This window comes from Anas acuta, unplaced genomic scaffold (assembly GCF_963932015.1).
Source record: "Anas acuta unplaced genomic scaffold, bAnaAcu1.1 SCAFFOLD_355, whole genome shotgun sequence".
Classification (NCBI taxonomy): domain Eukaryota; kingdom Metazoa; phylum Chordata; class Aves; order Anseriformes; family Anatidae; genus Anas; species Anas acuta.
The window spans coordinates 1-26054 of NW_027076074.1; the positions used below are offsets into that span (position 1 = coordinate 1).

The following is a 26054-nucleotide window of genomic DNA, read 5'->3' on the forward strand; positions in this document are numbered from 1 at the left end:
CAGCCGCGCCTCGGGGTCGGGGTCCCAGCAATCCTCCAGCAGCTCCTGCACGGCCCCTGGGGGCTGCCCCCCCCCCCCGAACTCAGGGGGGGGCACCCACTAGGGTGGGCGACCCCCCCCCAAAAAAAGTTTGGGACCCCCCCCCCCCCCAGTAGGTGCAGGGAACCACCCGGTGAAAGGCATCCCCTAGGGACCCCCCCCCTTGGGCACCCATGGGTGGGGGAATGTGGGGGTGGGGGGGGGGGTCTGTGTGTGGGCACCCCCCCCCCGGGCACCCATGGGATGGGATCACCAAGTGGGGACCCCCCTGGGACCCCCCTGGGCATGGGCAGCCGTTGGGGACACAGCACCCATGGGTGCCCCCAGGGACCCCCAAATAGGGACCCCCATGGGGCACCCTTGGGCGCTGTCACCCAACGGGCACCCCCAGGCACCCCTGGGACCCCCCCCCACAGTCCTTGGGCACCCATGGGCACCCCTCGGGCAGGGACCCCCAAGTGTGGACCCCCCCAGAGCACCCCTGGGTGTGGGCACCCACTGCAGACACAGCACCCATGGGCCCCCCTGGATAGGGACCCCCCCCCAAGTCCTTGAGCACCCCAGACACCCCCAGAACACCCCAAGGCAGAGACCCCAAACAGGGACCCCCCCCTGGGGCACCCTTGGGTGCTGTCACCCAGCGGGCACACAGCACCCATGGGTCCCCCTAGGGACCCCCCCCCCATTTACAGGACCCTGCGGGGCCCTTCCCATGCACGGGCACCGCCGAAGGGGGGGGTCCCCCCGTGCCCCCCACCCATGGGTGCAGTTTGGGGGGGGTCTCACCTGGTGCCAGGCGGGGGGGATGAGGGGGCGCCGCCGCTCGTCCACGGCCAAACGCCGGAGCTGCGCCGCCGTGGGGCTGGCACCCAGCTCGGCCTCGTACGCCAGCCGAAATTCGGGCACGGGGGCACCTGGAGGGGAAGGGGGGAGACACACCGGGGGGGTTGGGGGGCAAGGAGAGGGTCCTGGGGGACAGCGGGGGGGGGGGGGGCACCCAAGGGTGCTCACCGGGGCTGAGGGCCTGGCAGCGCGAGAGGATCTCCCAGAGCAGCAGCGCCAGGGCGTAGACGTCGGCCTGCCGCAGCGCCCGGCCCCACGAGCGCAGGTCCAGGCTCTCGTCCAGGATTTCGGGGGCCAGGTACCGCTGGGTGCCCGCCTGCAGCACACGCGGCTCGCACCAGGCTCGTGCTTGCACCAGCACCACGGGCGGGCGTGCAACGGGGGCGTGCATGCACTAGGGTCATGATTGCACCAGGGTCGTGTTTGCACTGCAGCTGTGCTTGCGTCAAGGCCGTGCATGCACCAAGTGCATGCTTGCACCAGGGCCATGCTTGCACCAGGGTCATGCTTGCACGAGTGCCACAGGTGGGTGTGCACCAGGGTCACACATGCACCAGGGCCATACTTGCACTGGGGCCGTGCTTGCACCAGGGCCATGCGTGCACCAGGCCCTAGCTTGCACCAGCGCCACGTTCGCAGGTGGGTGCAGCTTGCACTGGGGCCATGTTTGCATGTGTGCAATTTGCACACTCACAATTTGCACACGCACAATTTGCACAATTTGCACATGCGCGATTTACACATGCACAATTTGCATACGCACAATTTGCACATGTGCAATTAACACAATATACACATGTGCAATTTGCACACTCACAATTTGCACATGCACAAATCACACAATATACACATGCACAATTTGCACACTCACAATTTGCATGTGCACCACATCCTCCTGCACCTGTTGCACGCCCACCAGGGCCGTGCTTGCACATGCAGGCAGCTCCACCTTGCACGGCCACCTTGCACACCCACCACCTCCCTGTTCGCACCGGGGCCGTGCTTGCCCTCACCCCCCACCCCAAATTTCAGCACAGGGGGGGGGTCCCGGTGCCCGTCCCCGTCCCCGTCACCTTGCGGATGGGCACGGCGCGGTGCCCGCCGGTGCCAGCCTGGGCGCGGGGTGGCAGCGCCAGCGCCAACCCAAAATCCCCGATGGCGCAGGTGCCGTCCTCGCGCACCAGCACGTTCTGGCTGCTCAGGTCCCGGTGCACCACGCTGGGCTTGTACAGGCCTGGGAGACCCGGGGGGGGGACACACAGAAATGTCACGGGGGTGGGGGCGAGGTGACACCGAGGGGGGGTGCAGGGGGGTGCTGACCGTCGCGCCAAAGCTCCTGGTGCAGGAAGGCGAGGCCGCGGGCGAGCGACAGCGCCAGGCGCACGCTGCCCGCCCAGGTCCCCACGTGCTGGCGCAGGAAGTGGCGCAGGGAGCCCTGGGGACACGGGGACACGGGGACGGGGATGGGGACGGGGCCGCGGGTGGCACCCGTGGGTGCGCAGCCCGGCCTGCAGCCCCCCCTCAAATCTGCAGCTCGGGTATGGCTGCGTGTGCCTGCGGCAGGGCTTGCACGTGGGGGTGCTCCCCGAGCAGCCCTTGCACACCCATGGGACCCCCAAGCAGCCCTTGCACACCCCCAGCAGCCGGTGCATCCCCACGTGCACCCTGAGCAACTCACGCACACCCGTGCAACCTGTGCACACCCCAGCACCTTGCACACCCATGCACACTCCAGCATGTTGTACAAAACCCCAGCAGCCCATGCACTCCCCCCAGCATGTTGCACACCCATGCACCCCCCATTGTGTTGCACACCCATGCACACACACCCCCAGCAACCCGTGCACACCCCAGCATGTTGCACACACCCCCATTGTGTTGCACACCCATGCCCAACCCCCAGCAGCCCATGCACCCCCCCTGCCTCTTGCACACCCATGCACAATCCCCCATCACCCCACACCCCCCCCCGGCATGTTGCACACCCATACACCCCCCCATCATCCCAAGCACCCCCCCCAGCACCTTGCACACCCATGCACGACCCCCAGCAGCCCATGCCCCCCCCAGCACGTTGCACACCCCCCCAGCACCTTGCACACCCACGCACCCCCCATTGTGTTGCACACCCATGCACACCCCCCAGCACCCCCCACACCCCTAGCACTTTACACACCCATGCGCCCCCCCATTGTGTTGCACACCCATGCATGACCCCCAGCAGCCCATGCACCCCCCCGGCCCTGTTACACACCCATGCACACCCCCCCAGCACCCCCCAGCACCTTGCACACCCATACACCTCCCCATCATCCCAAGCACCCCCCCAGCACCTTGCACACCCATGCACCCCCCATCACCCCACATCCCCCATCACCCCACACCCCCCCGACATGTTGCACACCCATACACCCCCCCATCATCCCAAGCACCCCCCCAGCACCTTGCACACCCATGCACGACCCCCAGCAGCCCATGCCCCCCCCAGCACCTTGCACACCCCCCCAGCACCTTGCACACCCATACACCCCCTCCCCACCCCCCCACCATCCCCCACCCCCCCACCTCACCCACCCCCACCACCTCCTCCCCACCCCCCCTCTCCCACTCCCCCCACCCCCTCCCCACCCCCCCCTTTAACCCAGCACCCATGGGTGCCCACTCACGGCGGGGTAGAGCTGCAGGACCAGGAGCCCCCCCCGGGCGCAGGGCGCGCCCCCCCGTGCCCCCAGCAGCCTGGCCACGTTGTCGTGCTCCATCAGGGGCAAGGCGTGCACCGCCCGCTCGGCCGCGAAGCGCCCGGCCGCCCCCGCCGCGAACGCCTTGATGGCCACCGGCCGCTGCTGCAGGGTGCCCCGCCACACCGCCGAGAAGCGCCCCGCCTGCAGCACCTGCGGCCCCCCCCCAGCACCCATGGGTGCCACCGGTTCGGTTCGGGTCGCCGGGGAGCCGTCCGGTGCCCGGATTCCCAATGGGAAGCCCAGGTCGCACGGTACCCGTGGGTGTTGTGAGACCGGGGGTCAGCCAGCCACAAGCACCCATGGGTGTCTGATCCCAAGGGTCACCCAGCCACAAGCACCCATGGGTGCTGGCACCCCCACCCCAGGGATTCCCCATCACCAAGCACCCATGGGTGTCCTGATCCCAATGGTCACCCAGTCCCATGCATGTCCCAAGCCCAGGGATCCCCCATCCCCAAGCACCCATGGGTGTCATGAACCCAGGGGTCACCCAGCTACAAGCACCCATGGGTGCTGGCACCCCCACCCCAGGGATCCCCCATCCCCCATGGGTGTCCCCAGCCCCTGGAACCCCACCCCCGGTCCCCTCTCCCCTGGGCACCCACAGACTCCCCCACCCCTGAGGACCCCCGCGCCCAGGGACCCCCATCCCCGGACACCCATGGGTGCCCCCAGCCCCAGGGTCACCCAGCCCCAATCTCCCCAGTCCTGGGCTTCATTGTGCCCCCCCCCGCCCCCGAACTGCTCCCCACCCATGGGTGCCCCCCCCCACCCTGTGGGTGCCCCCCCCCCACCCATGGGGGTGCCCCCCACCTGCAGGAAGCGCAGCGCAGGCAGCTCTGGGCTGGGGGGCTCTGGGGGGGCCCCAAGTCCCCGACGTCCCCGGGGGGGGCGCTTCGTCTGCGCCCTCGCCCGTCGCAGCCCTGGGATGGGGACAGGGGGACAGTGGGGACCCTGGGGACACAGCACCCAAGGGTGCAGGACCTGGGGACACTCAGTGACCCCCCCACCCTGGGGACACCGGGAGGTGACACCAGGGGACACCCACCCCCAGGGACACAGCGGGGGGGACACACGGGCACCCAAGGGGACGCAGAACCCCAGGACCCCCCCCCGGGTGTCCCCCCACCCCCAAAAACTGTCCCCAGCCCTACCCAGCAGGGCCAGGCAGGCGAGGAAGAGGAGCAGGAGGGGGCCCGCGCCCCACAGCCACAGGGTCCCCGCGGGTGCCACGTGGCCGGGGGCTGGGGACAGAAACGGGGGTGACACCGCGACCCCCCCGCCCCCGAGGACCCCCCCCCCAGGACTCCCCCCCCCACCCCAGGGCCCCCCCACCCCAGCCTGGCACCCCAGTGCCCGAGCTTTGGGGCCACCCCTGGGTCCCCTCATCCCGTGGATGTCCCCTATGTGATGGGTCACCCTCAGGGTCCCCCCCCCCCAAAAAAAAATTGGGTCCCCAGCCCCCCCCCCCCGTGGGTCTTCACCCCCCCCCCCAACCTCCCACGTGTCCCCTGAAGCTCTTGAGGTCCCCTATGGGTGTGTCCCCCCCCCCCCAGCAATGAGCCCCCCCCATGGGTCCCCCAACTCCCATGGGTCCCCCCCAGCCCCCCCCAGATCCCAGCCCCCCCCCTCCTCGGGTCCCCCATCTCCCTTGTGTCCCCTATGGGCCCCCCCCGGCCCCCCCCAGCTCTGAACCCCCCCTTGTGCCTCCCATCTCCCATGGGTCCCCTATGGCCCCCCCAACCCCCCCAATTCCAAGCCCCCCCCATATGCCCCCCCCACCCCCCCACCTCTGAGCCCCCCCCGCATCCCCCACCCCCCACGTGTCCCCCCCCCAGCCCCCCAGACTCCCCCCTATGTGCCCCAGCCCCCCCCCCAGGAACCCTCCCAGCGCCCCCCCCAGTACCGGGGCCGTGTGGGGGGGGCCCCCCCAGCCCCCCCAGCCCCGGGCCCCCCCCGCTGGTGCTGGCGTTGCCGTTGCAGAGGTGGCCGTGGCAGAGGCAGACGAGGACGGCGGCCCCGGGGGGGCCGGCGGGGCTGGGGGCGCACCAAGGAGAGGGGCAGGCGGCCCCCCCCGCCCCCCCAGCACCCTGGGGACAGCGGTGACGTCACCGGGGATTCCCCCCCCAGGGACCCCCCCCCTTTTCTACCGGCTTGGGACCCCCAGATTGGGACCCCCCCCCCCTCTCTGGGACCCCTCCTGTCTCCAGGACCCCCCCTGTGACCCCCCCCGGGACTCCTCCTGTCCCCGGGACTCCCCCCAAGACCCCTCTTGTCCTCAGGACCCCCTCCCTTGGGACCCCCCCCTCGGGACCCCCTCCTGTCCCCAGGACCCCCCAGGACCCCTCCTATCCCCGGGACCCCCCTGCCCCCCCCCGCTGGGCTCCATCCCGCTGTAGCCACTTCTCAAGGCCAAGGTCAGGCGGCAGCTGGGAACCGACCCGGCCCCCCCCCGCCCCCCCCCCCCCCACCCAGCTGCGATGAGGGGGCAGCACCGGCACCGGCCCCCAGCCCTGGCCCCCTCCCATCCCCAGCGCTCCCCCCCCAGGGCAGGATCGGACCCCCAGCCCCTTCCCCCCTGCCCATAACCCCCCCCCCAGGGAAGGATCAGTCCCAACCCCAAATCCCAATCCCAAATCCTAGTCCCAAATCCCAGCCCCTTCCCTCCCCATAAAGCCCCCCCTGGGTCAGGATGAGGCCCCCAGCCCCTTTCCTCTCTCCCCATAACCCCCCCCCGGGGAAGGATCAGGCCCAGCCCCAAATCCCAGCCCCTTCCCCCCCGGTACCCTCCCTGGGGCAGGATCAGTCCCAATCCCAAATCCCAATCCCAAATCCCAGTCTCAAATCCCAGCCCCTTCCCTCCCCATAAAGCCCCCCCGGGCAGGATCAGGCCCCCAGCCCCTTCCCTCCCTCCCATAAACCCCCCCAGGGAAGGATCAGTCCCAATCCTAAATCCAGCCCCAAATCCCAGCCCCTTCCCCCCCTGATACCCCCTGGGCAGGATCAGGCCCCCAGCCCTTTCCCCCCCCCTCCCCATAAACCCCCCCCGTGGAAGGATTAGTCCCAATCCCAAATCCCAATCCCAAATCCCAGCCCCTTCTCTCCCCATAAAGCCCCCCAGGGCAGGATGAGGCCCCCAGCTCCTTCCTTCCCTCCCCATAAACCCCCCCCAGGGAAGGATCGGTCCCAACCCCAAATCCCATCCCCAAATCCCAATCCCAAATCCCAGCCTCAAATCCCAGCCCCTTCCCCCCATGATACCCCCCCGGGGCAGGATGAGGCCCCCAGCCCCTTTCTTCTCTCCCCATACCCCCCCCCAGAGAAGGATCAATCCCAATCCCAAATTCCATCCTAAATCCCAGCCCCTTCCCTCCCCATAACCCCCCCCAGGGAAGGATCAGTCCCAATCCCAAATCCCAATCCCAAATCCCAGCCCCTTTTCTCCCCCCCCCCCCATTGCCCTCACCCTGCACCAGGGCCTGGCTGCGGTTCCAGATGCCGATGCAGCACTGCCGGGGGGGGCAGCGAACGGTGCTGGGGGCCCCCCCTTGGGTGCCCCCCCCCCCCAGGCTGCCCCGCACGCTGGGGTGTTTGTAGGACACGCAGCTCAGGTTGGCACCTAGGGGACATCATCGGGGTTTTTTTGGGGTTGGACACGGGGATGGCTCTTCCCAACCCCCCCCCAAAAAAAATAATAACCCCCCCCAAAAATAAAAATCCCCTTGGGGGGGGGCAGCACCCACCTGGTGGTCCCGGCGCCAGCCCCATGGGTGCCTCCGGCCGCAGGCAGGGAGCTGGCAGGATGCGTGCGGGGGCTGAGGAGGAGGAGGAGGAGGAGGAGGAGGGGGATGAAGGCTCGGGGCCGAGGGGGGGGGCACGGGGCAGCCCCCGCAATGGGGAGGAGCGGGGCTGGGGGCTGGGGGCTGGGCAACCCCCCCCCCACACACACCCCCTGGATGGCCCCCCCAAAGTTTAGCTGGAGGTGGTAAATTGGGGGGGGGGTCGCCATGCAGATCCCTGCCTCAGTTTCCCCTTTTTGGGGTTGGGGGGGGGCTCCTATGGGAACCGAAGGGGCCCCAAGGTGGCCTCAAGGACCCCAGGGTGGCCTCGGGGTGGCCCCACAGTTCTCAGCGTGGCCCCAGGGTCCCCAAAGGTGACCTCAAGGCAGCCCCAGGGATCCCAAAAGTGGTCTCAGGGTGGCCCCATTGTCCCCAAGGTAGCCCCAAGGTCCCTAAAGTAGCCCCAGGGACCCCAAGGTGGCCTCAGGGTGGTCCCAGGGTCCCCAAAGGTGGCCTCAGGGTGGTTCCAGGGTCCCCAAAGTGGCGCCAGAGTCCCCAAAGGTGGCCTCAGGGTGGCCCCACAGCTCCCAGAGTGGCCTCAGGGTTCCCCAAGGTGACCTCAGGGTGGCCCCAAGAATCCCAAAGTTGGCCTCAGAGTGGCCCCATGGTCCCCAAGGTAGCCCCGGTGTCCCCACAGTTCCCAAAGTGTCCCCCAAGGTCCCCAAAGGTGGCCTTAGGGTGGCCCCACAGAACCCAAAGGTGGCCTCAGGGTGGTTCCAGGGTCCCCAAAGTGGCGCCAGAGTCCCCAAAGGTGGCCTCAGGGTGGCCCCACAGCTCCCAGAGTGGCCTCAGGGTTCCCCAAGGTGACCTCAGGGTGGCCCCAAGAATCCCAAAGTTGGCCTCAGAGTGGCCCCATGGTCCCCAAGGTAGCCCCGGTGTCCCCACAGTTCCCAAAGTGTCCCCAAGGTCCCCAAAGGTGGCCTTAGGGTGGCCCCACAGAACCCAAAGGTGGCCTCAGAGTGGCCCCATAGTCCTCAAAGGTGCTCCAGAGTCCCCAAAGGTGGCCTCAGGGTGGTCCCAGGGTCCCCAAAGTGGCCCCAGAGTTCCCAAAGGTGGCCTCAGGGTGGCCCCACAGCTCCCAGAGTGTCCCCGGGGTCCCCAAAGTGGCCCCCGAGTCCCCAAAGATGGTCTCAGGGTGGTCCCGTAGTACCCAGGGTGGCCCCAAGGTCCCAAAGGTGGCCTCGGATTGTCCCCACAGCTCCCAAAGTGGCCCCAGGGATCCCAAAGTTGGTCTCGGGGTGGCCCCAGGGTCCCCAAGGTGGCCCCAGAGTCCCCAAAATTGGCCTGAGGGTGGCCACACAGAGCCCAAGGTGGCCTCAGATTGTCCCCATGGTCCCCAAAGTGGCCCCAGTCCCCAAAGGTGACCTCAGGGTGGCCCCAGGGATCCCAAAGTGGCCTCAGGGTCCCCAAAGGTGGCCTCAGGGTAGCCCCAGGGATCCCGAAGTGGCCTCCGAGTGGCCCCATAGCCCCCAAAGTAGCCCCAGGGACCCCAAAGGTGGCCTTAAATTGTCCCCAAAGCTCCCGAAGTGGCCCCAGGGATCCCAAATTCGGCCTTGGGGTGGCCCCAGGGTCCCCAAGGTGGCCCCGGGGTCCCCAAAATTGGCCTGAGGGTGACCCCACAGAGCCCAAGGTGGCCTCAGTGGCCCCATAGTTCCCAAGGTAGCCCAGGGACCCCAAAGGTGGCCCCAAATTGTCCCCAGGGTCCCCAAAGTGTCCCCAGGGTCCCCAAATTGTCCCCAACCCCGCGCCCCGAGTGACGCCCCCGCAGACTGTCCAGACAACGCCAGCGACTCGTGTTTATTACAAAAGAAGTCGGTCACCCCGGATTATTATTATTATTTCCGTCGTCTTTCTTTTTTTTTTTGTTTGTTTTTGTTTTTTACAAAGGAGCCAAAAAACTACAATTTTCATCTAGTCTCTTTGTACAAAAAAATAGCACTTTTCGAAAACGGGGGCTCGGGACGGCGGCCACCGGAGTAGAAAAAGCACGGCCACGGCCAGAGGGAACAGTCCGGGCACGGGGGGGGGGGGGGTTATTGCCAGCGGGGGGGGGGGGCACGGGCCCAGATCCTGCACCCCCCCCTCGTCCCGGGTGGTTAAAGCTGGCAGGGCGGCCCCAAAACCCCCGTTTTTTCCCCCAAACCCCAACCTCGGGTGGACAGCGGTGGGGTGGGAGCTGGACCCCCCCCACCCCCCCCAAGGACCCCCCCCCCTCAGGATCAAGGCACGTTTTGCTCCCCGTGGTCACCGGAGGCATTTTGGGGGGTGGGGGGGGCTGTTTTGGGGGGGGGCTCTAAGCCCCTGGGGGGGGGCACTGGGTGCCGCAGAGCCTCAATGGGACAAACTGGGACAAACTGGGACGAACTGGGATGACCGGGTCCAGCTGCCCCCTCCCCAGCGATGGAAGCACCGAGGGCTCTGGGGGTGTCACCCCCACCCCAAAATTCCCCCCCCCCCAAGACCCCAAAATAATGGGGGGGGGGCCCCCAGCATCTCCTCGCTGCCGGCCGCGTTTCCATAGGAAAATTAAGCTCCATCAGCCCCAAAAAGCAAAAAGGGACGAGGGGGGGGGACACAAAAGGGGGGGGGGGGGACACATCACCGGGGTGCTGCCACAGCCTGGGGGGGGGGGGACACCAAAAAACCCGAGGGCAAAACCCCCGATGGATCTTGGGGGGGGGCCACGGGACGGGGTTGGCACTTTGGGGGTGCTGGGGGGGTCCCAGGGGCTGTGGTGCCCCCCCCCCCCCAAGGGCAGGGGGGTAATAAATCAAGGCTTAAATTAACCAAATTCTGCTTTCTATCGATTTTCTGTAGCTTCCAGTATCAAGGGGGGGGGTGGGGGGGGGGGGCCCGGGGGGGCCTCATAGTGCTTCACCGGTTATTAAAATACAAATGCGTAAAGTTTCCTATATAAAAATATACAAATGCAAAAATATAATATCGAGAGAGGGGGGGGGGGGCGGGGGGGAGAAAAAGGGGGGGGGGGGGTTGTGTGTGTGTTGGGGGGGGGCCTCGCTCGCCTCCTCCCTCCCTGCAGGGCTTTAATTTAAAAAAAAAAAAAAAAAAAAAAAAGGAAAAAAAAAGAGAAAAACCCAGGGTAAGAGCTTCACAGTTTGGCTGTCTCCCCTCCTAGCCCCGGGGGGGGGCCCAAAATGGATTTTGGGGGGGGTTCCCAGCTCTGGGAGGGCCCCCCCCGCTGTGGGGCAGACCCCAAAAAGCGAGGATGGGGCCAGGGGTGGGGGCGGGGGGGCACGGGGTGATGCTGAGCGCAGTCCCCTGGTGGTCCTGGGGGGGGGACACAAAATTATTCCCCAAAAAGCCCCCCAAAAATGCCCCCCCCCCATGCATGGGTAGGGAGGGGGAAGCCTGAGCTCAGCCCTGGGAGCGGGGGCTGCCCGCGGCCCCTTCCTGCCCCCCCCCAGTAACCCCAAACCATTCCCACTGCCAAACTGGGGCAGCTCCCACCTCCGGGGGGGGGCTCCCAGGGGTGTCCCCCCCCCCCCCACACCTGCTCCTCGCCTTCCGTCCCCACTCTGCTCAGAAACAAGGAGATTTCACCCCAAAAAGCTCCTGCCTCAGGACTGGGGGTGCTCGAGCTCCGCGCCCCCCCCCACCTGGTTCTGGGGGGGGGGGGCAAAGGGAGCCGAGCCCCCCCCCGGGGGCTCCTTCCTGGCTGGAGGGAGGGGAAGGGCAGCAGGAAGAGGAGGGTGGGGGAGGAAGAACGGAAGGGGAGCGAGCGGGGCTGGGAAAAGCCAGGCGGGGGGGGGGGGGCAAGAAAAAAAAAAAAAAAAGGGAAAAAAAAAAGAAAAAGGGAAAAAAAAAAGGAAAAAAAAGCAAAAAAAGGGAAAAAAAAAGGGAAAAAACAGGGTTTTCCCCAATCATCCCCATTTCTAACACCCGTTTCTGCAAGCCTCAAGGAAGTGCAGCTGGAAGGGGGGAGGAAACCCCCCCCCCCGGCACGGATTTGGGGGGGTTATCGGCATTCCTGGGACTGAGGATGGCAAAAAAATGCATTTCCTCAGGTCGCCGAGGGCCCCCCCCCAGCCCGTGTCCCCCCCCCCCCCCCCAGCCCCTTCCTGGGTCCCAGCCCCTCTCTGACAGCTCGAGTGAACCTGCACAAAAATTTACAATTCGGGATAAAACAACAAAAAAAAGGGGGGAAAAAGGGTTTCTCGGGCACAACCCAAAAATTACAACTTCCAGGGAAGGAGGGGCAGGAGGGGGGGGGAAGAAAAAAAAAAAAAGCAAAACCTCACCCAAATAATTACAAAGAAATCAAAGAACCTAAAAGCAAAGCGTACAAAAAAAGACTTGGGGTTGGTTGTGATTTTTTTTTTGTTGTTTTTTTCTTTTTTTTTTCCGGGTTACAGCAAGGAACAGGGGGGGGGGGGCTGGGCCCCGTCCCCGGGGGGGGGTTTGGGGGGGGGGCAACCTGCTCCGAGATAAGGCATCAAAGGGACCAAGCCATGGTCGCAGCAAAACCTCTCCTCTCTCAAAACGAAGACATTTTATATTTTTATATATATAATAATAATATAGAATCTTTTTTTTTTTCTTTCCTTTTTTTTTTCTTTTCTCCCTCTTTTTTTTTTTTTCTTTTTTTTGCTTTTTTTGTGTTTTTTTTTTGTGTCTTTTCTTTTGCTAAAAATGTATTCCAACGATCGGATGCTTTTTTTTTTTTACCAAAGGCATGATGGCATCGAAGGCTAGCTACGGGGGGGGGACGGACAACCTCGGGGAGGGGAAGGAGGGGAAAGGAGGGCGGGGGGGGGGAGGAAAAATAATAATAATAAGAGGATCAAGCCGAAAATTAAAAAATATATATATATAGCTCTGGCCTTCGCGCGTGGTCACCGGGCCCCGGAGAGTTCGGCCAGCTCACGGCGGGCTGCGATGCCGGGGAGGAGGGGAGAGGGGTGGGGGGGGCACATTTTGGGTGTCCCCCGACCCCGTGCTGAGCGCGTCGTCGCCGCCGCCGGCTCCTCCGTGTCCCCCGCGGTGCCACCGGTGGCTTTTTTTTTGGGGGGGGGACAGGGGGGGGCGTTTCAGAAGCCGTTGCCGCTGATGTTGATGGATTGGAGGTCGGCCACTTGCATGACGTTGATGCCGCTGCTGGCCAGGCGGGCGATGCCCTCGGGGCAGATGGCTTCCATGGCTACCATGTTGGTGGCGATGAGGGCCGAAGGGGTGGCCCCCCCGTTGCCTTCGGCGGCCCCCCCAGCGTCCAGGGGGACGGCGGTGGCGGCGACGTTGGCCACGTTGATGGCCACGCTGTTGGCCGCGCCGCCCTTCTTGTTCTGGTGGGTCTTGATGTGCTTGGAGAGGTGGTCGCTGCGCATGAAGCGCTTGGGGCACTCCGGGCAGGCGAATTTCTTCTCCCCTACAAACCAGGAGACAAAAAAAGGGTCATAAAGGGGTGTTCAAGGGTTCTATCCCCCTAAAAACCCATTTAGGGAGGGGATGGGGGGGGTGTAGCCCCCGTTTTGGGTGCCCTACCCGTGTGCGTGCGCTTGTGCCGCTGCAGCTCGTCGGAGCGGGTGAAGCGCTTCCCGCAGAGGATCCAGGTGCAGATGAAGGGGCGCTCGCCCGTGTGCCACCGCAGGTGAGCCCTCAGGTGCGAGGTTTTGCCGTACACCTTGCCGCAGCCCGGGATGTGGCAGATGTGCTGCTTTTTTTTCCCCGGGTCTCCGGAGCTCCTGGAAGAGGACGAGGGGTTAGAGCGGTGCCAAACGAGACCAAATATCGGGGTTTGCGCCCTCCCTGTTCCCATCACAGCTGGAAAAAAAAGGATTGGGATGGCCTGGGAAGGGTCATCAGGGTTTGTGCTCCCCCGTTCCCAGCACTGCTGGAAAAAAAAAAGGACTGGGATGGTCTGGGAAGGGTCCTGAGGAGGCCACGGAGGTGAGACGGGGCCTGGAGCATCTCCCCTGGGAGGAGAGGTTGAGAGACCTGGGGCTGTTCGGCCTTGGGAAGAGAAGACTGAGGGGGGGTCTCATCAATGTGTGTAAATACCTGAGGGGTGGGGGACAGAGGGATTTGGCCAAGCTCTTTTCAGAGGTCTGTGGGGACAGGACAAGAGGCAACGGCCACAAAATGGAGCCCAGGCAGTTCCGCACCAACAGGCGAAAGAAATTCTTCACAGAGAGGGTGCCGGAGCGCTGGGACAGGCTGCCCAGGGGGGCTGGGGGGGCTCCTTCTCTGGAGATCTTCAAGGCCCGTCTGGAGGCCTCCCTGGGCAGCCTGCTGGAGGGAACTGCTTGGGCAGGGGGGGGTTGGTCCCGATGAGCTCTCGAGGTCTCTTCCAAACCCTACAACTCTGTGATTCTCCAAAAAACCCATCCCCAAACGAAGGGGAGCAGCCGTGCCATGCACCCCTGGGTGACCAGGATTCACCTTGCACCCCCGAGACCCGTCCCTAAAGCCCTAAAGGTGCCCCCCCCTTACCTTCCCTCGCTGTCCTTGCAGTAGGGGCAGGTGCAGGCTTCCCTCCGCACCTTGCGGCCCTGCTGGGGCTGGGGGTCGGGGCTGGTTTCCCCTTCCTCCACCGCCGCGCTGTCGTCGCCCAGCCCGTCCCCGCTGGCTCCGTGGAGGCCCAGCTGGGCGCTGTGGTCACCTGCGGGGAAGGAGAGAGCTTACAGGGGGCTCCGGGCACGTCCCCAAAACCTTCAAACCCTCCCCGCAGCAGCCACGGAGCCCGGAGGTTCATCCCCTTCGCCTTGGAGGCTTGAAGGAGCAGGGGGGAGGTTGGAAATTCCCGTGGGATTTGAGCTCTGGGAATCCCAGCGCCCCCCCTGCACCCTCCCCGTGCCCGCCCGAGGCAGGAGCCGGGTTCCCAGCACGGCCACGGCCGCCACCTGCCAAATATTTCAGCTATTTCGCTTCCCTGCGCTCAGAAAAAAAGAAAAAAAACACACAAAAAAATGTAAACCCGGCAGTGCCAACCAGCTGGGCAGCGATAACGCGAGGGGCTGAACAACACCAAGGGCATCGCTGCCTCCTGCACCCAAATTTCATCACCTCCCGTCCTCACCTTCCCCAGCCGGGGCCGCTCGCCCGCTCCTCTCCCCGCAGACAGCTCCGGGATGCGCCTTCTCTTTTTGTTTTTCCCCTAAATCGCCTCTTTTCCCCTCGATTTGTGGGCTAGGCGAGCCGGCTCGCCCTTCCCCAACACCTCCCTGCGTTAAACCCGAGGAAAGCAACAAGCGAGGGGAGCAAACACCCGGAGAAGAAGCGAGACCCCCCCCCAAAATCCCCCCCCAAAATGCAGCGATGAATAAATCGGCCCTCAGCAGCTCCCAGCAGCTCAGACGGGGCCGGCACGCGCCCCGTTAATTGCTGGGATTACAAATAAGACAGAGAAAAAGCTGAAAAATCCTCTCGGGGAGCAATTCCCAATTAGAAAAAAAACCCTCGGAGCCGCGGAGCCATAAACCACCCGTACTGGGGATAGGGGGGGGTAAAAGGGGGGGAAGTTTCGAAGCCCATCAGTTTTCATCACCGTTTTATGGCTTCTGCTGGCGTCTTAATTGCTCCCCCCCCCAGCCCCACGCGCATTTCGCCGGGGTTTTATTTCCCTTCAAGCTCCGCTGCTTGATTGTCTTCACGCGGGCGCGGGGCCGGCGGGCTGAGTAATCTCTTTTCAGCAGCAATTAACATATGCCAAGCGGGCTGGCGGCAGATTTAGGGCCGAGAAGACGCCGCCAGCCAAACCGGAGCATCCTCGGTTTGTTCCAAATTCGCCTCTTTCCTCCCAGATTTCCTGCGTGCAGCATCCGGGGTGGAGATCGGTGGTGCCGGGGCCGAGCTAGGACACGTGCGGGGACACGTGTGGCCTCGTTCCCCGGAGCAGACGGCGCCGTGCTCTGCTCCTCTGCCCCCAAATCCTCTCCCGATGCCATCAGGGCTGGTCCTTCCCCAAAAAAAAAACCCCGCTGGGGCTGCACGGAGCCATGCGGGGATGGGTTTGTCACCGAGAGGCTGCTGGGGACATCGGGGACGTGGCAGCACCCAAATTCACCCCACAAGGGGCAGGGGCGAGGACCGGCTCCAGCTCCTCTCTGCAGTGCCTTCAGCTGCGAAATTTGGTCCAAAATCCTTTTTTTTTTGTTGTTTTTTTTTTCCAGGCAGCGTGCCACAGGCAGGAGGTGGCACACCGGGGCCCTTCCTGCACCCCAAAGGGAATTTCACAGCCCGGCGAGGTTCGGGGCCGAGCTCCCTTACCAGCAGGTGTCAGTGGTGCCCCGGAGAGGCTCCAAAAAGAAGAAAAACCACCCAAAAAAATCAGAGCTGAGAGCAGCCGAGCGGCTGCAATGCTCACCACCAGCACCTGCACTTATCCGGGGGGGGAAGAAGCTTGCCCAGAGCTGGGGTTTGGTTTTATTTTCAACCTTTCCAAGCCTCCAGATAATTTTGTAGCCACCAGCTCGGAGATTTCCCATCGCACACAAACCGTCCTGGGAGAGCTGCTGCCAAAACGAAGGGGAGACACACGGCACCCCCCAAAAAAACCCCCACAGAGGGGGAGAATCCAGCACGGGAACCTCGGATCCGCTTCCAGCTTCCATCAGGCTGAAGCCCACGCAGCGTTTTATCGTCTGCTGGAGGGGAAAAAGCCGGAGCCTTCCTCCTGGTAATCTATGGCTGGCATCTAATTAGGGTGGAAATAAATTAAGGCAGGAGGAGACGGATCCCGGACGCACGCGCTCCATTCTTCACGGATCGGGACGCGACGAAACCTCCGGAATATTGCAGCTTCAGGAGAAAACTTGGCCAGCTGGATAATTTACGTTTATTATCTCCACTAATATCGATGATTTCTAAGCTTTTCTGGGGGCTGCCAAGGCCCCAGTCCAGGCTCGGGTCAATGAAGCTCTGAGAAAATAGATGAGGAGCAGGAGCCGGGGGGGGGTGAGGGTGAAAACCCCAAAACCCTGGGCCAGGAGGGACTTGCCTGCGAGGGGCTGCCCCCGTTTTGCTCCTGTGGCTGCCCTGCTGTGGTTTTTTTTTGCTTGCCACGTCCCCGAGACAAGGTGCTGCTTGTCTTCTGGCCGCTCGTCGGAGGGAAAAATCCGCTGGGGTTGAGTGGTTTTTATTTAGCAAAGGGGAAGGGGGGGGGAGAAATGCCCCCGCGGGCACGGGGAGGGAGGATTTGGAGCCACCCCAAGTGACCCCGGGAGGGGGACAGGAGGAGGGAGGAGCTGGGGGAAAATGGGGTCTTGTGTAAATGCTGCAGCCTGGGCAGCTGCAGCCCTGCCGAGAGGAAAGGGAGGGGGGAAATCACCCCCATGCACCAGGAATCAGGTTTTGGGGGGGGATAAATCACCCCCATGTACCAGGAATCAGCTCCCAGGGGGTCAAAAATCACCTCCACACACCAGAAACCAGCTTCTGGGGGGGTAAAATCGCCACCATGCATGAGAAATCAGCTTCTGGGGGGGATAAATCGCTGCAACACACCAGAAAACAGCTTCTGGGGGGGGCTAAATTGCCACCAGGCACCAAAAAACAGCTTCTGGGGTGGGAAAAAATCCCCCCCACGCCCCAGAAACCAGCTTTTTGGGGGGATAAATCCCCCCCCCCAGCCCAGAAACCATCTCCCAGGCGCACCGTGAAGTTTCCAGAGGCAGCTTTAGGCTGAAGGCCGGGGCTCGCAGCCCTCCCCGGTTCCTCCTCCTTTCCTTCAGAGGATTTTCGGGCAGAGCCCGACCTCCCCAAAACACCCCAGCACCATCCTCCAGACGGAGGGAAGACAACGAGACGGAACCGAGCGCGTTTTCAGAGGCAGGCCCCTCGTTTTTTTTTTATCTCCTTTGAGTTTTTCTCTCCTTTCATCTCCCGGCTGATTTGGGAAAGGAGCTGGGCTGCAGCGGGAGCCGCTCGTGGAAACAACAAACAAATTTGGGGACAAATTTGGGGACACCAGGAGGTCCCGGGTCGGGCTGCAGGACCCCGAGTGGCCGTGCCAGGCTCTGGATTTAGCGAGCTGTGAAGCCAGGGGGTGAGTTTTGCACCACCTTTAATTGGAGGCGGTTTCTGTGCGTCACGGTGACGCTTCCTTGTAGGAACACCCCGGGCACGGAGCTGCTGGCTCAGCCCGCTGTCACCTCCTGTCCCCCAGCAGCCACCAAGCACCTTTGTCACGCTGCAAACCCAACCACGCAGCCCCTCCGAGCTCCCAATTCCCCCCCCGGAGCTGCCACCAAATTGGGGTTTTGCCTCTGATCCTGCCAAAGCCGGGACCCCGGTGCCCAAGGGGTGGCCCTGCCGGAGCGCCTCACCCCGTGGCACAGCGAATCCTGCACCAAATGGCACCAAAACAGAGCGGGGGGGGTAAAGGGAAGGAAAAACGTCCTCAATGGTGCGTGAGGGGGAACGGGGCACACCCAAAGAGGCTGCAGAGAGGGGAAATCCCCGCTCCTGAGCCTCCGGGTTCCTCCTCTCGTCCCAGCCTCCGAGCCACAACGGGGGATTTGTGCCCGTGCCAGGGGGACAAGGAGAGGCCCCAAAAAACAGACCGGGGAGCTGGGGGGCTGTAAAGCAGCCAGGACGAAGTGAAAGCCGCTCCCTGAGACCCTCCTGGCACGGGGAGATGAAATTTGGGGTCCTCGGAGCGGCTGCGAGGGGAAAAGGGGAGGAGAGGGCGAAAAAGGGGAGGAGAGGGCAAAAAAGGGGAGGACGAGGATAAAAGGAAGGGGAGGACGAGGGTAAGAGGAAGGGGAGGATGAGGATAAGAGGAAGAGGAGGATGAGAATAAGAGGAAGGGGAGGACGAGGGCAGTGCCGTGAGCCAGCCCCAAGCTGGGCGGGGAAGCTCCCTGGCAGGGTGCCCAGTGCGCAGCACCCAACCAGTCCAACCAGCACCGCCCCAGTATGCTCCCAATCCCACCACCGCGGGGAGGAGGAGGAGGAAGAGGAAGAGCAGGGCCGCCCCACACAGCCACCCCCGAGCCCCTCGCTGTGCCGACAGTGGCTTTATAGGGGGCAGGAGCCCCCCAGAAGGGTCGCAGCCCCGTGGGATATCGCGACAGGGCTGAGGACCCCCCCCCCGACAGGTCCCGTGTGCCCCCCCCCTCCGGCCCCGCTCGCTATGGGGGCGAGGACAGAGCCCAGGAAGCCAGGAGGGAGCTTCGGGTTTGGGTTTGGAGGAGGAAATTTCACAACTGAATTATTTTCTGATGTTGACGTCACCGGGGGGAGGGGGGGGGGGAGAGCGAAAAAAAAAAACAACAATCCCAGCGCCCCGAGGACAGATCCTGCCTGGGCTTGCTGGCTCGGGATGGGTCCTGATTCTCCCCCATGCCCTGGGGATGGCTCAGCTCAGCCAGGCCCTGCCACAAAGCTGCACACGGGGACAATCGGGGGACAATGGGGTCTCTGTGGCAGCCCCGCTGCCTGCCAACAGCCCCGGGAGCACGGCCTGGGAGCGGGGCTGTGTTTGGCAGCCCGGTTTTGTGGGGTTACATCCTTCATCCGGGCTGTTTCCTTTCCCAAAGCGTCCTTGTGGGGTTTTTTCCTCTTCTTGTGGGGTTTAATGCCGGGATTCAGCCACGAGCCCCCATCCAAGCGCCGGCCAGAGCCTGGGAACGGGGCTGCTCCTGCCAAAAGGCCCCGGGGTGGGCGAGATTTGGGGTTTGGTGGGGAGCTCACCGCAGTGGGGCCAGTCCTTTGGTGTCCTGGATTGTCCCTTGGTGTCCTGGGATGTCCCCCAGTGCCCCGGGGACAAGCAGGATCCGTGCGAGGTGTGGGGACAGCCGCCTGCTTGGGTCTTCACCCACCAGACCAGGGTCGGCAGTGGGATAACGTGGTGCCACGGCAGCGTGGCTGGCACAGAGTGACCCCAAAACCTTGCTCTCCACGTCCCCAAAGGAGCCACGTGGCCGAGGGACCCTCCCCGGGCTGGAGAAGCCCCCCCCGAGGGCTCAGCTGCTGGACACGAGGCCGGGGCCTCGGATGAGGGCTGCTTGCCCAGCACATGGTGGGGCCAGGGAGGGCCCCGGAGCTGTGGGGGCAATGCCGGGGGCTGGAGAAGGGCAGGGACCAGGATTTGGGGCCGAGCCACCCGGCTCGAGGACACCGAGAACTCCCTCTGCTCCTCCTCCCCTACAACCAGCTCGAAAGGGGAAGAGAAACCGCGGCACCGCGAGCTTCTCCGAGGCTCCCCCACCCCACAGAGCCAGGCAGGACACACAGCGTCCCCTTCCCGGCACCGGGGTGACAATCGGTGACCCTACAGGGGGCAGACACCCAAGTATCGCAGCACCCGGCGCTCCCCCAGCACCCAAAACCTCCTTTTTCCACCCCAAACCTCCTTTTTTCACCCCAATGCCGTCCCCGTACCCGCTGGGCTCGGGGAACGGCGGCACCACGGTGGCACCACGCGGGATTTTGGGACGAGGCCAGCGGGGCCGTCCCCTCCCCGGCGTGCCGAGCCGGCTGCGGGGCCTGTCGGGCCGGATGCCGTCCCAGTAGGGCCGCCAAGCTCCCAGTTAACTCCCAGCACCTCCCAGTTCACAGCCCAGCGAGCGCCGAGGAGGAGGCGGCGGCTCGAGCAGGACGCCACGGGCTAATTACCGGCACCGGGCTAATTACCAGAACCGGGCTAATTCCACGCACAACACCGGGAGCTGCCTCGCCCCCACAAGACAAAGGTTGCTCCTAAAAACCCCGTCCGAGCATGGAAAATTTGGGGACATTTGACCAGCAGGCGAGGGGTTGAAGGAAGCTGCTGCCTTAAAATGCCACCAGGGATCAGTTTAAGGGGTCACCAAAAGAGACCCAGAAGGTCTGCAGCCCGCCGGGAGCACGGAAAACCCCAAACGAGCAAAAAAATAAAAGAGGAAGAGGAGGAGGAGGAGGAGGAAGAGGAGGCGGCGGGGAGCTGGGGTGGGTGGTCTCGATCCTCCCTGCTCCACCCCCGGGGGCAGAGCCAGGCTCAGCCACAACCACAGCAGGCAGGAGGTGCTCAGAGCCCGCACGGCGCCCTCGGGACCCCGGAAAAATGGGTGGGGGGCAAAAAAACGAGCCCCCCCCAAAAAAAAGGACAGAGCTCGAGGTGCTGTGGTGAGGCTCGGGGACGTGGGGCTCACCCCCAGCTCGTGGAATAACGCCGCAGAGAGCCAGGCTCTGGTGCTGTCGGCCAGGAGCAGCCAGAACGGGGTGTGGGGGGGTGGAAAATAAAACAAAAAGCAGGAAAAGGAGCTTAAAAATGAAACCTGCCCGGCGGAGGAGCGAGCGGAGCTGTTTCGGGAGCGGTTTCGGCCCCGTTTTGGTGCTCCCAGGTGGCAGCTGCGGGGGCTGGGGTGGGGGGAGAGCCTTTGGGGGAGTGGGGGGAGCAGGGGGGGCAGGGGAAGGCGCCGTCCTGCCCCGGCGCCCAGCTGGGGGCTAAATATAAAGCTGCAGCTCGAGGGAACTCCCCAGGGCCTGGCTGTGGTTTTTTTTTCTTGGGGGAGGGCAGTGGGGGCTGAACTCGCTGCCTCTCCCCGTGTCCTACAGGGCTGGGGTCTCCGTGGGGCCCAGTCCCACACCCCCTGCCCTCCCCGGGGTGTTTTCCACACCCCTGGGGGGGTGTCAGGGCTTTGCACCAGCCCCCACCGCTCCTCCCCTCAAAAAGTTCCTCCCCTTTCCTCTCCTTCCCCACACGCAGCCACCTCCTGGGCTCTCTTTGCACCTGCTCAGCCCCAAAAAAAACCCAAATTCTACCCCAAACCATCACTTTCAGCACCAAGCCACCAGCACAGCCTCGCTGCTCCCCTCCGAGGGGCCACCACGGGCCCTGAGCCACTTGCCCAGCTCCAGCTTGGTGACCCCGTGAGGTTTCTCCTCCCGTTTTATCCCCCCTCCCGGGGGCTCCGGCGGCACTTACCGGCGGCGTTGGCGATGGCCAGGGGCAACCCCGGCAGCTGGTGAACCTGGATCCCGGAGGCTCCCAAGGCACTGAGGTTAATAGTCTGGAGGCCGGGCACGGAGGAGAGCTGGGCGGCGTTGACCGTGACGGTGCCGCTGGGGAGGGAGGCGATGGGGGTGAGGGTGGTGCTGGTGCTGCCCGTCTGGCCCAGAGAAACTCCCTGCATGGGGGCCAAGGTGATTGTCTGCGCCTGGGGGTTCTGCACCTGCAGGTTTTGGAGCTGGATGGTTTGCCAGCTCACCTGCCCGTTGGGCCCCACCGTGGGGGTGCGGATGATGATGGGCCCCGAATTGGGGACGGCTTGGAGCTGCAGGTTCTGCAGGGCGTCCTGCGAGATGGCCTGGGTGGCGAAGGGCTGGCCGGAGAGCGGGGCGGTCTGCAGGGTTTGGATCGTCTGCCCCCCTTGGACCAGCTGCGGTTGGATCAGGATCTGTTGTTGTTGTTGCTGCTGCTGTTGCTGCTGGCTCTGCTCGCCTTCCTTCTGCTGCCCCGGCTGCAACGCCACCCCCGAAACCGGGCTCTGCAGGGAGTCCGAGCTGGGCACGCTGCTGGCCCGCTGAGGCTGCTGCTGTTGTTGCTGCTGCTGCTGCTGCTGCGCTTGGACGGTGGAACCGGTGGAAAAATTCATGATGCCCACGTTGCTGGTGGTGGTGGTGGCCGAATAACTGTTGGCCGTGGTGAAAAAAGAGCCGGAGCTGGCGTGGGACGTGGCCCCGTTGGCCGAGCTGCTGGCGGTGCCCGAGGTGGCCGGCTGCGAGCTGCTGTCCGGAGAGCCCGAACCGCTCAGGGTGACGGTCTGCGAGGTGGGGGCCAGGCTGGCGGCCACGCTGTTGACGGGCAGCAGGGTGATGTTGCCGTTGAGGGCCACGGGGACGTTGGCCACGTATTGGGTTTGCCCGAGAGGGTGTTGTTGGTCAGCCCCACGCCCTGGATGGGGACGGCTTGCTGCAGCAGGTTGGGCATGGCGATCAGGTTGCCCGTGCCCGCTCGGCTCGTGATGATCTGCTGGTTGGTGCCGGGGATGATTTGGAGCTGCCCGGAGGCATCTTGCTGCACGTTCACCTGCGTCGGGGTGGTGGCGAACTGCAGCTGCTGCCCGTCGATGGTCTGGAATTGGGGGATGACCTGGTACTGGATGTTGGGGATGACGCCCGGCAGCCCCGTCAGCACCTGCTGGTTCTGCAGGTTGGAGGCGGCCGTCACCACGTAGGGCCCCGCGCTCACCGGCCGGCTTTTGGAGGCGTCCCCGCTCCCGTTGCTGCCGTTGCTGCCTTGTTCCTTGGAGGTGGGGGTGCTGGAGCCGGCCGAAATGATCTGCCAGCCGTTAGCCGACTGGGCGATCTGGGCGGCGGCGGCCGTCAGGTCCAGCTCGCTGCTCCCCCCCTGCTGGCCCTGGGAGCTGTTGGAGTTTTCGTTGGGGGACTCGATCCTGCTGCAGGTGGCGGCCAGCAGGGCCAGCGGGGAGGGCTGCGACTCCTGGGAGGGAGAGGAGGAGGAGGAGGAGAGAGGAGAGAGGAAGGAGGAGAAGAGAGGAGGAGAGAGGAGGAAGGAGGAGGAGTTAAGGGGGAAGGAGGCGGCGCCGTGGGCAGGCCGAAAATTAAAAAAAAAATATAAAATAAATAAATAAATAAATGGGGAAAAAAAAAAAAAAAAAAAGAGAAGGGAGGGAGGAGCGTGCTTGGAAAAGATAAACACTCCTTCCTGAGAAAACCCACCCACAGGCGGAAAAATACAACTGCCAGGCAGCAGCGGGCTGTCAGGCAGGGACAGCCTGAACCCACAGAGCAAAACCCCGCGGGAGGAGAGGGAGGGAGCCAAGAGACGGCTCCTCCGCCCCCCCCCCCGGGGAACCGCCCCGCTGGCGGGGCCGTGGCGTGCACTGGGAGCATTGGGGGGGGGATTTGGGGGGGGTTTTGGGGGTCTGGAGCTCACCTGGCCCTCGGCGCCGGCCGTGCTGCCGTCGCTGCTGCCGTCGCCTTCGCCCTTCTCGGGCTTCACCGCTGCCATCTCATCGGGGCTCTCCTGGTCTGTGCCGGGGGGGGGCGAAAAGGGGAGTCAGAAACATGGCTGGGCAGCGGGGATTTGCGGGGGGGGGGCACGGGGAAAAAAAAATGGGGGGTGTAGGGGAAGGGGAGGGGGCGTGGGTGCTGCCAAGAGCGGGGCAGGAGGAGGAGGAGGAGGAGGAGGAGGAAGAGGCGGTGGCCCCAGCCCAGCTCCAGGCTCCGGCTCCTCCCCCCCCCCGGCTCGGGGCACTCCCTGCCCCCCCCCCCCGGGCCGCCCCGGGCCTCCCCTTTCCCTTCCCCGTTGACCGGGAGCCCGCCCCCCGCCCCCCACCCCCCCGGGATCCACCCCCGGGATTCCCCCGGGCAGCTCCAGCCCCCGGGGATCCTCCGGGAGCCTCCTCGGCCAGGATGCCCCCCCCCCCCCGCACCCCCCCCCTCCGCCGTAAGGCTTCGTAATCCCCCCCCCCCCCCCGCAACAAAACCCTCGCTGCCTGCGCCCTCCTACACAACGCCCCCCCCCCCCCGTGCCTCGCCCCTTCCCGAGGAGATTTCGCCCCCCCCCCAGTTAAAAATCCCCCCCCCCCACGCAATCGCCCCCTCCCCGCTGTCTGTGCCCCCCCCAAACCCCAGCGCCCACGCCCCAAACCCCGGTGTCCTCTTCCTCGGCCCCCCCCCCTCGCATCAAAAACCCAAACCACCGCTGTTCCCCCCCCCCCTTCCAGGAACCCCCCTGCCCCCCCGGAACCCCCCTGCCCACCCCCCCAAACCCCGGTGCCCCCCCTATTTCCCGAACCCCAGCGCCCCCTCCCTGTTACCCCCCCGGACCCCGGGATCCTCCTTTCTACCCCCCCTTCGTTGCCCCCACTGCCCCCCCTCCCGATCCCTTCTGCCCCCCCCGGACCCCGCTGCCCCCTCCCCACTGCCTCCCCCCAACCCCCGGTTCTCCTATTGCTGCCCCCCCCCCGCTGCCTCCATTACCCCCCCCCGACCCCTTCTGCCCCCCGGACCCCCTCTGAGCCCCCTAACCCCTTATCCCCTCCCCGTTGCCCCCCCCTTCCCCTAACCCCCCTTACCCCCTCCCTATTTCCCCCCGAAACCCTGGGACCCCCATTCCTGCCCCCCCCACTACCCCCATAGCCCCCCCAAACCCCCTTTTACCCCCCAACCCTATTACTCCCCCCAAACCCCCCTTTTACCCCCCCGATCCTATTACCCCCCCTACCCCCCTTTTTACCCCCCCGACCCCCTTTTACCCCCCCAAAACCCCATTACCCCCTCGACCCTATTACCCCCCCAAACGCCCTTTTACCCCCCCAACCCCCCTTGCACCCCCTCCCCATTCCCCCCTTCCCCCAATTCTCCCCCCCTTGCCCCCCCAACCCCCTTTTTTCCCCCCCCCACCCCCTTTTCCCCCCCCTTTTCCTCCTCCCCTCCCCTCCCCACCCAGGTCCCTCCCCCCCCCCCCGAAAGGGGGTGTCCCCGTGCGTGTCCCCCCCCCCCCCCCCACGCCCTCCCGGAGGCCTCCGAGCTGAGCCGAGGCCCGGCCTCAACGGGGGCCCGGCCTCAACGGAGGGCCCGGCCGCGGGGCGGGGCCGCCTCTTGGCCCCTCCGAGCGGGGCTGGGCGGGGGAAGCGAAGCTCGGAGCCCCCCTCCCGGCACCCCCCCCACCCCCACACCCCCCTCCTCTGCTCTCCCGGGTCCCGTCCTTACCGCTCATGGTGGGGGGGGGGGGGCGGGGAGCTGGTGGGGGGGGGGGGGGGCGGTGCGCGCCCGGCGCGCTCAGGCCGCGGCCTAACCCCGCCGGTGACCGCCGAGGGGCTGCTGAGGGAGGGAGCCGCGCGCCGCGGCCCCGGCCCCGCCGCCCGCCCCCTCCGCCCCTCCCGGCCAATGGGGAGGCGCCGCGGGTGGTTGAGCGACGGCGGCGCCGGCCAATGGGAGAGGAGGGCGGGGTGGGGGAAGGGGGGGGGAGGAGGGGGAACGGGGGGGGAGGGGGGAGGGAGGCCGCGCGCGCCGCCCCCGCCGCCACGCCCCGGGGGGGGGGAGGAGGGAGGGGGCCAATGGGGGGAGAGGGGAGGGGGATTGGCCAATGGGAGGCCGCGCGGGCTCGCGGGGAGACCCCGTATGGGAGCGGCCGAGGCGGCGGGGGAGGCGGTGTGATGGGCGCGCGGGGCAGCCAATAGGAAAAGGGGGATGTGAGGGAGGCGGGGTGGGGGCGTGACGGGCGGGCCTCGCGGCCAATGGGCTCCTCGTTTCCGTCCGCCCAGGAAGGCGGGCTCGCAAAGTGACGGGAGTCGCGGCCAACCGGCGCTCGGAGGCGGTGGCCGCCGTTGGGCTGCGCGCCAATGGGAGAGGCGGACGGTCTCAAACTGGCCAATGGGTGCTGTCGGGAGGCGGGGCGCGCGGCCTGGCTGCGCCCTTGGAGGGACGGCGCAGGGAAGGTGGAGGAACAGCCGCCATTTTAGGGCTGGCTCCGCCCCGGCCGCGGCCGCCGCTGTGCCTTCGGCCGGCGGCCCCCGGGTCCCGGTAGCGCCCCGAGGGGGTCCCGCCGCGGTCTCCGCCGCCTTAATATCGCGGGCCGTGTCGCGACAGTGCTGTAGGCCCGTCCGGAGCTCCTTCCTCTTGTCACCGCGCTGCAAAGCCACCTCAGAGCTGTGGTGACAGCCGCCATCCCGCACCGCGCCTCG

At 65.3% G+C, this 26054-nt stretch overlaps 2 protein-coding genes across 2 annotated transcripts; both read right to left on the reverse strand.

The window, feature by feature from the left end:
* Positions 1-3: 3 nt before the first annotated feature.
* On the reverse strand, positions 4-7945 carry AMHR2 (anti-Mullerian hormone receptor type 2; the record flags this gene model as incomplete). Its single annotated transcript, XM_068668395.1, is given in 12 exon segments — positions 4-63; positions 826-953; positions 1051-1198; positions 1956-2116; positions 2203-2317; positions 3549-3773; positions 4437-4546; positions 4778-4867; positions 5530-5689; positions 5691-5713; positions 7090-7242; positions 7367-7945. Coding segments are annotated over 12 exon segments (1398 nt in total), but the record flags the coding sequence as incomplete, so codon positions are not given.
* Positions 7946-9238: 1293 nt separating this feature from the next.
* On the reverse strand, positions 9239-25102 carry SP1 (Sp1 transcription factor). Its single transcript, XM_068668396.1, is given in 7 exon segments — positions 9239-12845; positions 12962-13161; positions 13910-14078; positions 21326-22267; positions 22270-22843; positions 23300-23394; positions 25081-25102. Coding segments are annotated over 7 exon segments (2322 nt in total). The 5' UTR covers positions 25088-25102; the 3' UTR covers positions 9239-12510.
* Positions 25103-26054: the final 952 nt, after the last annotated feature.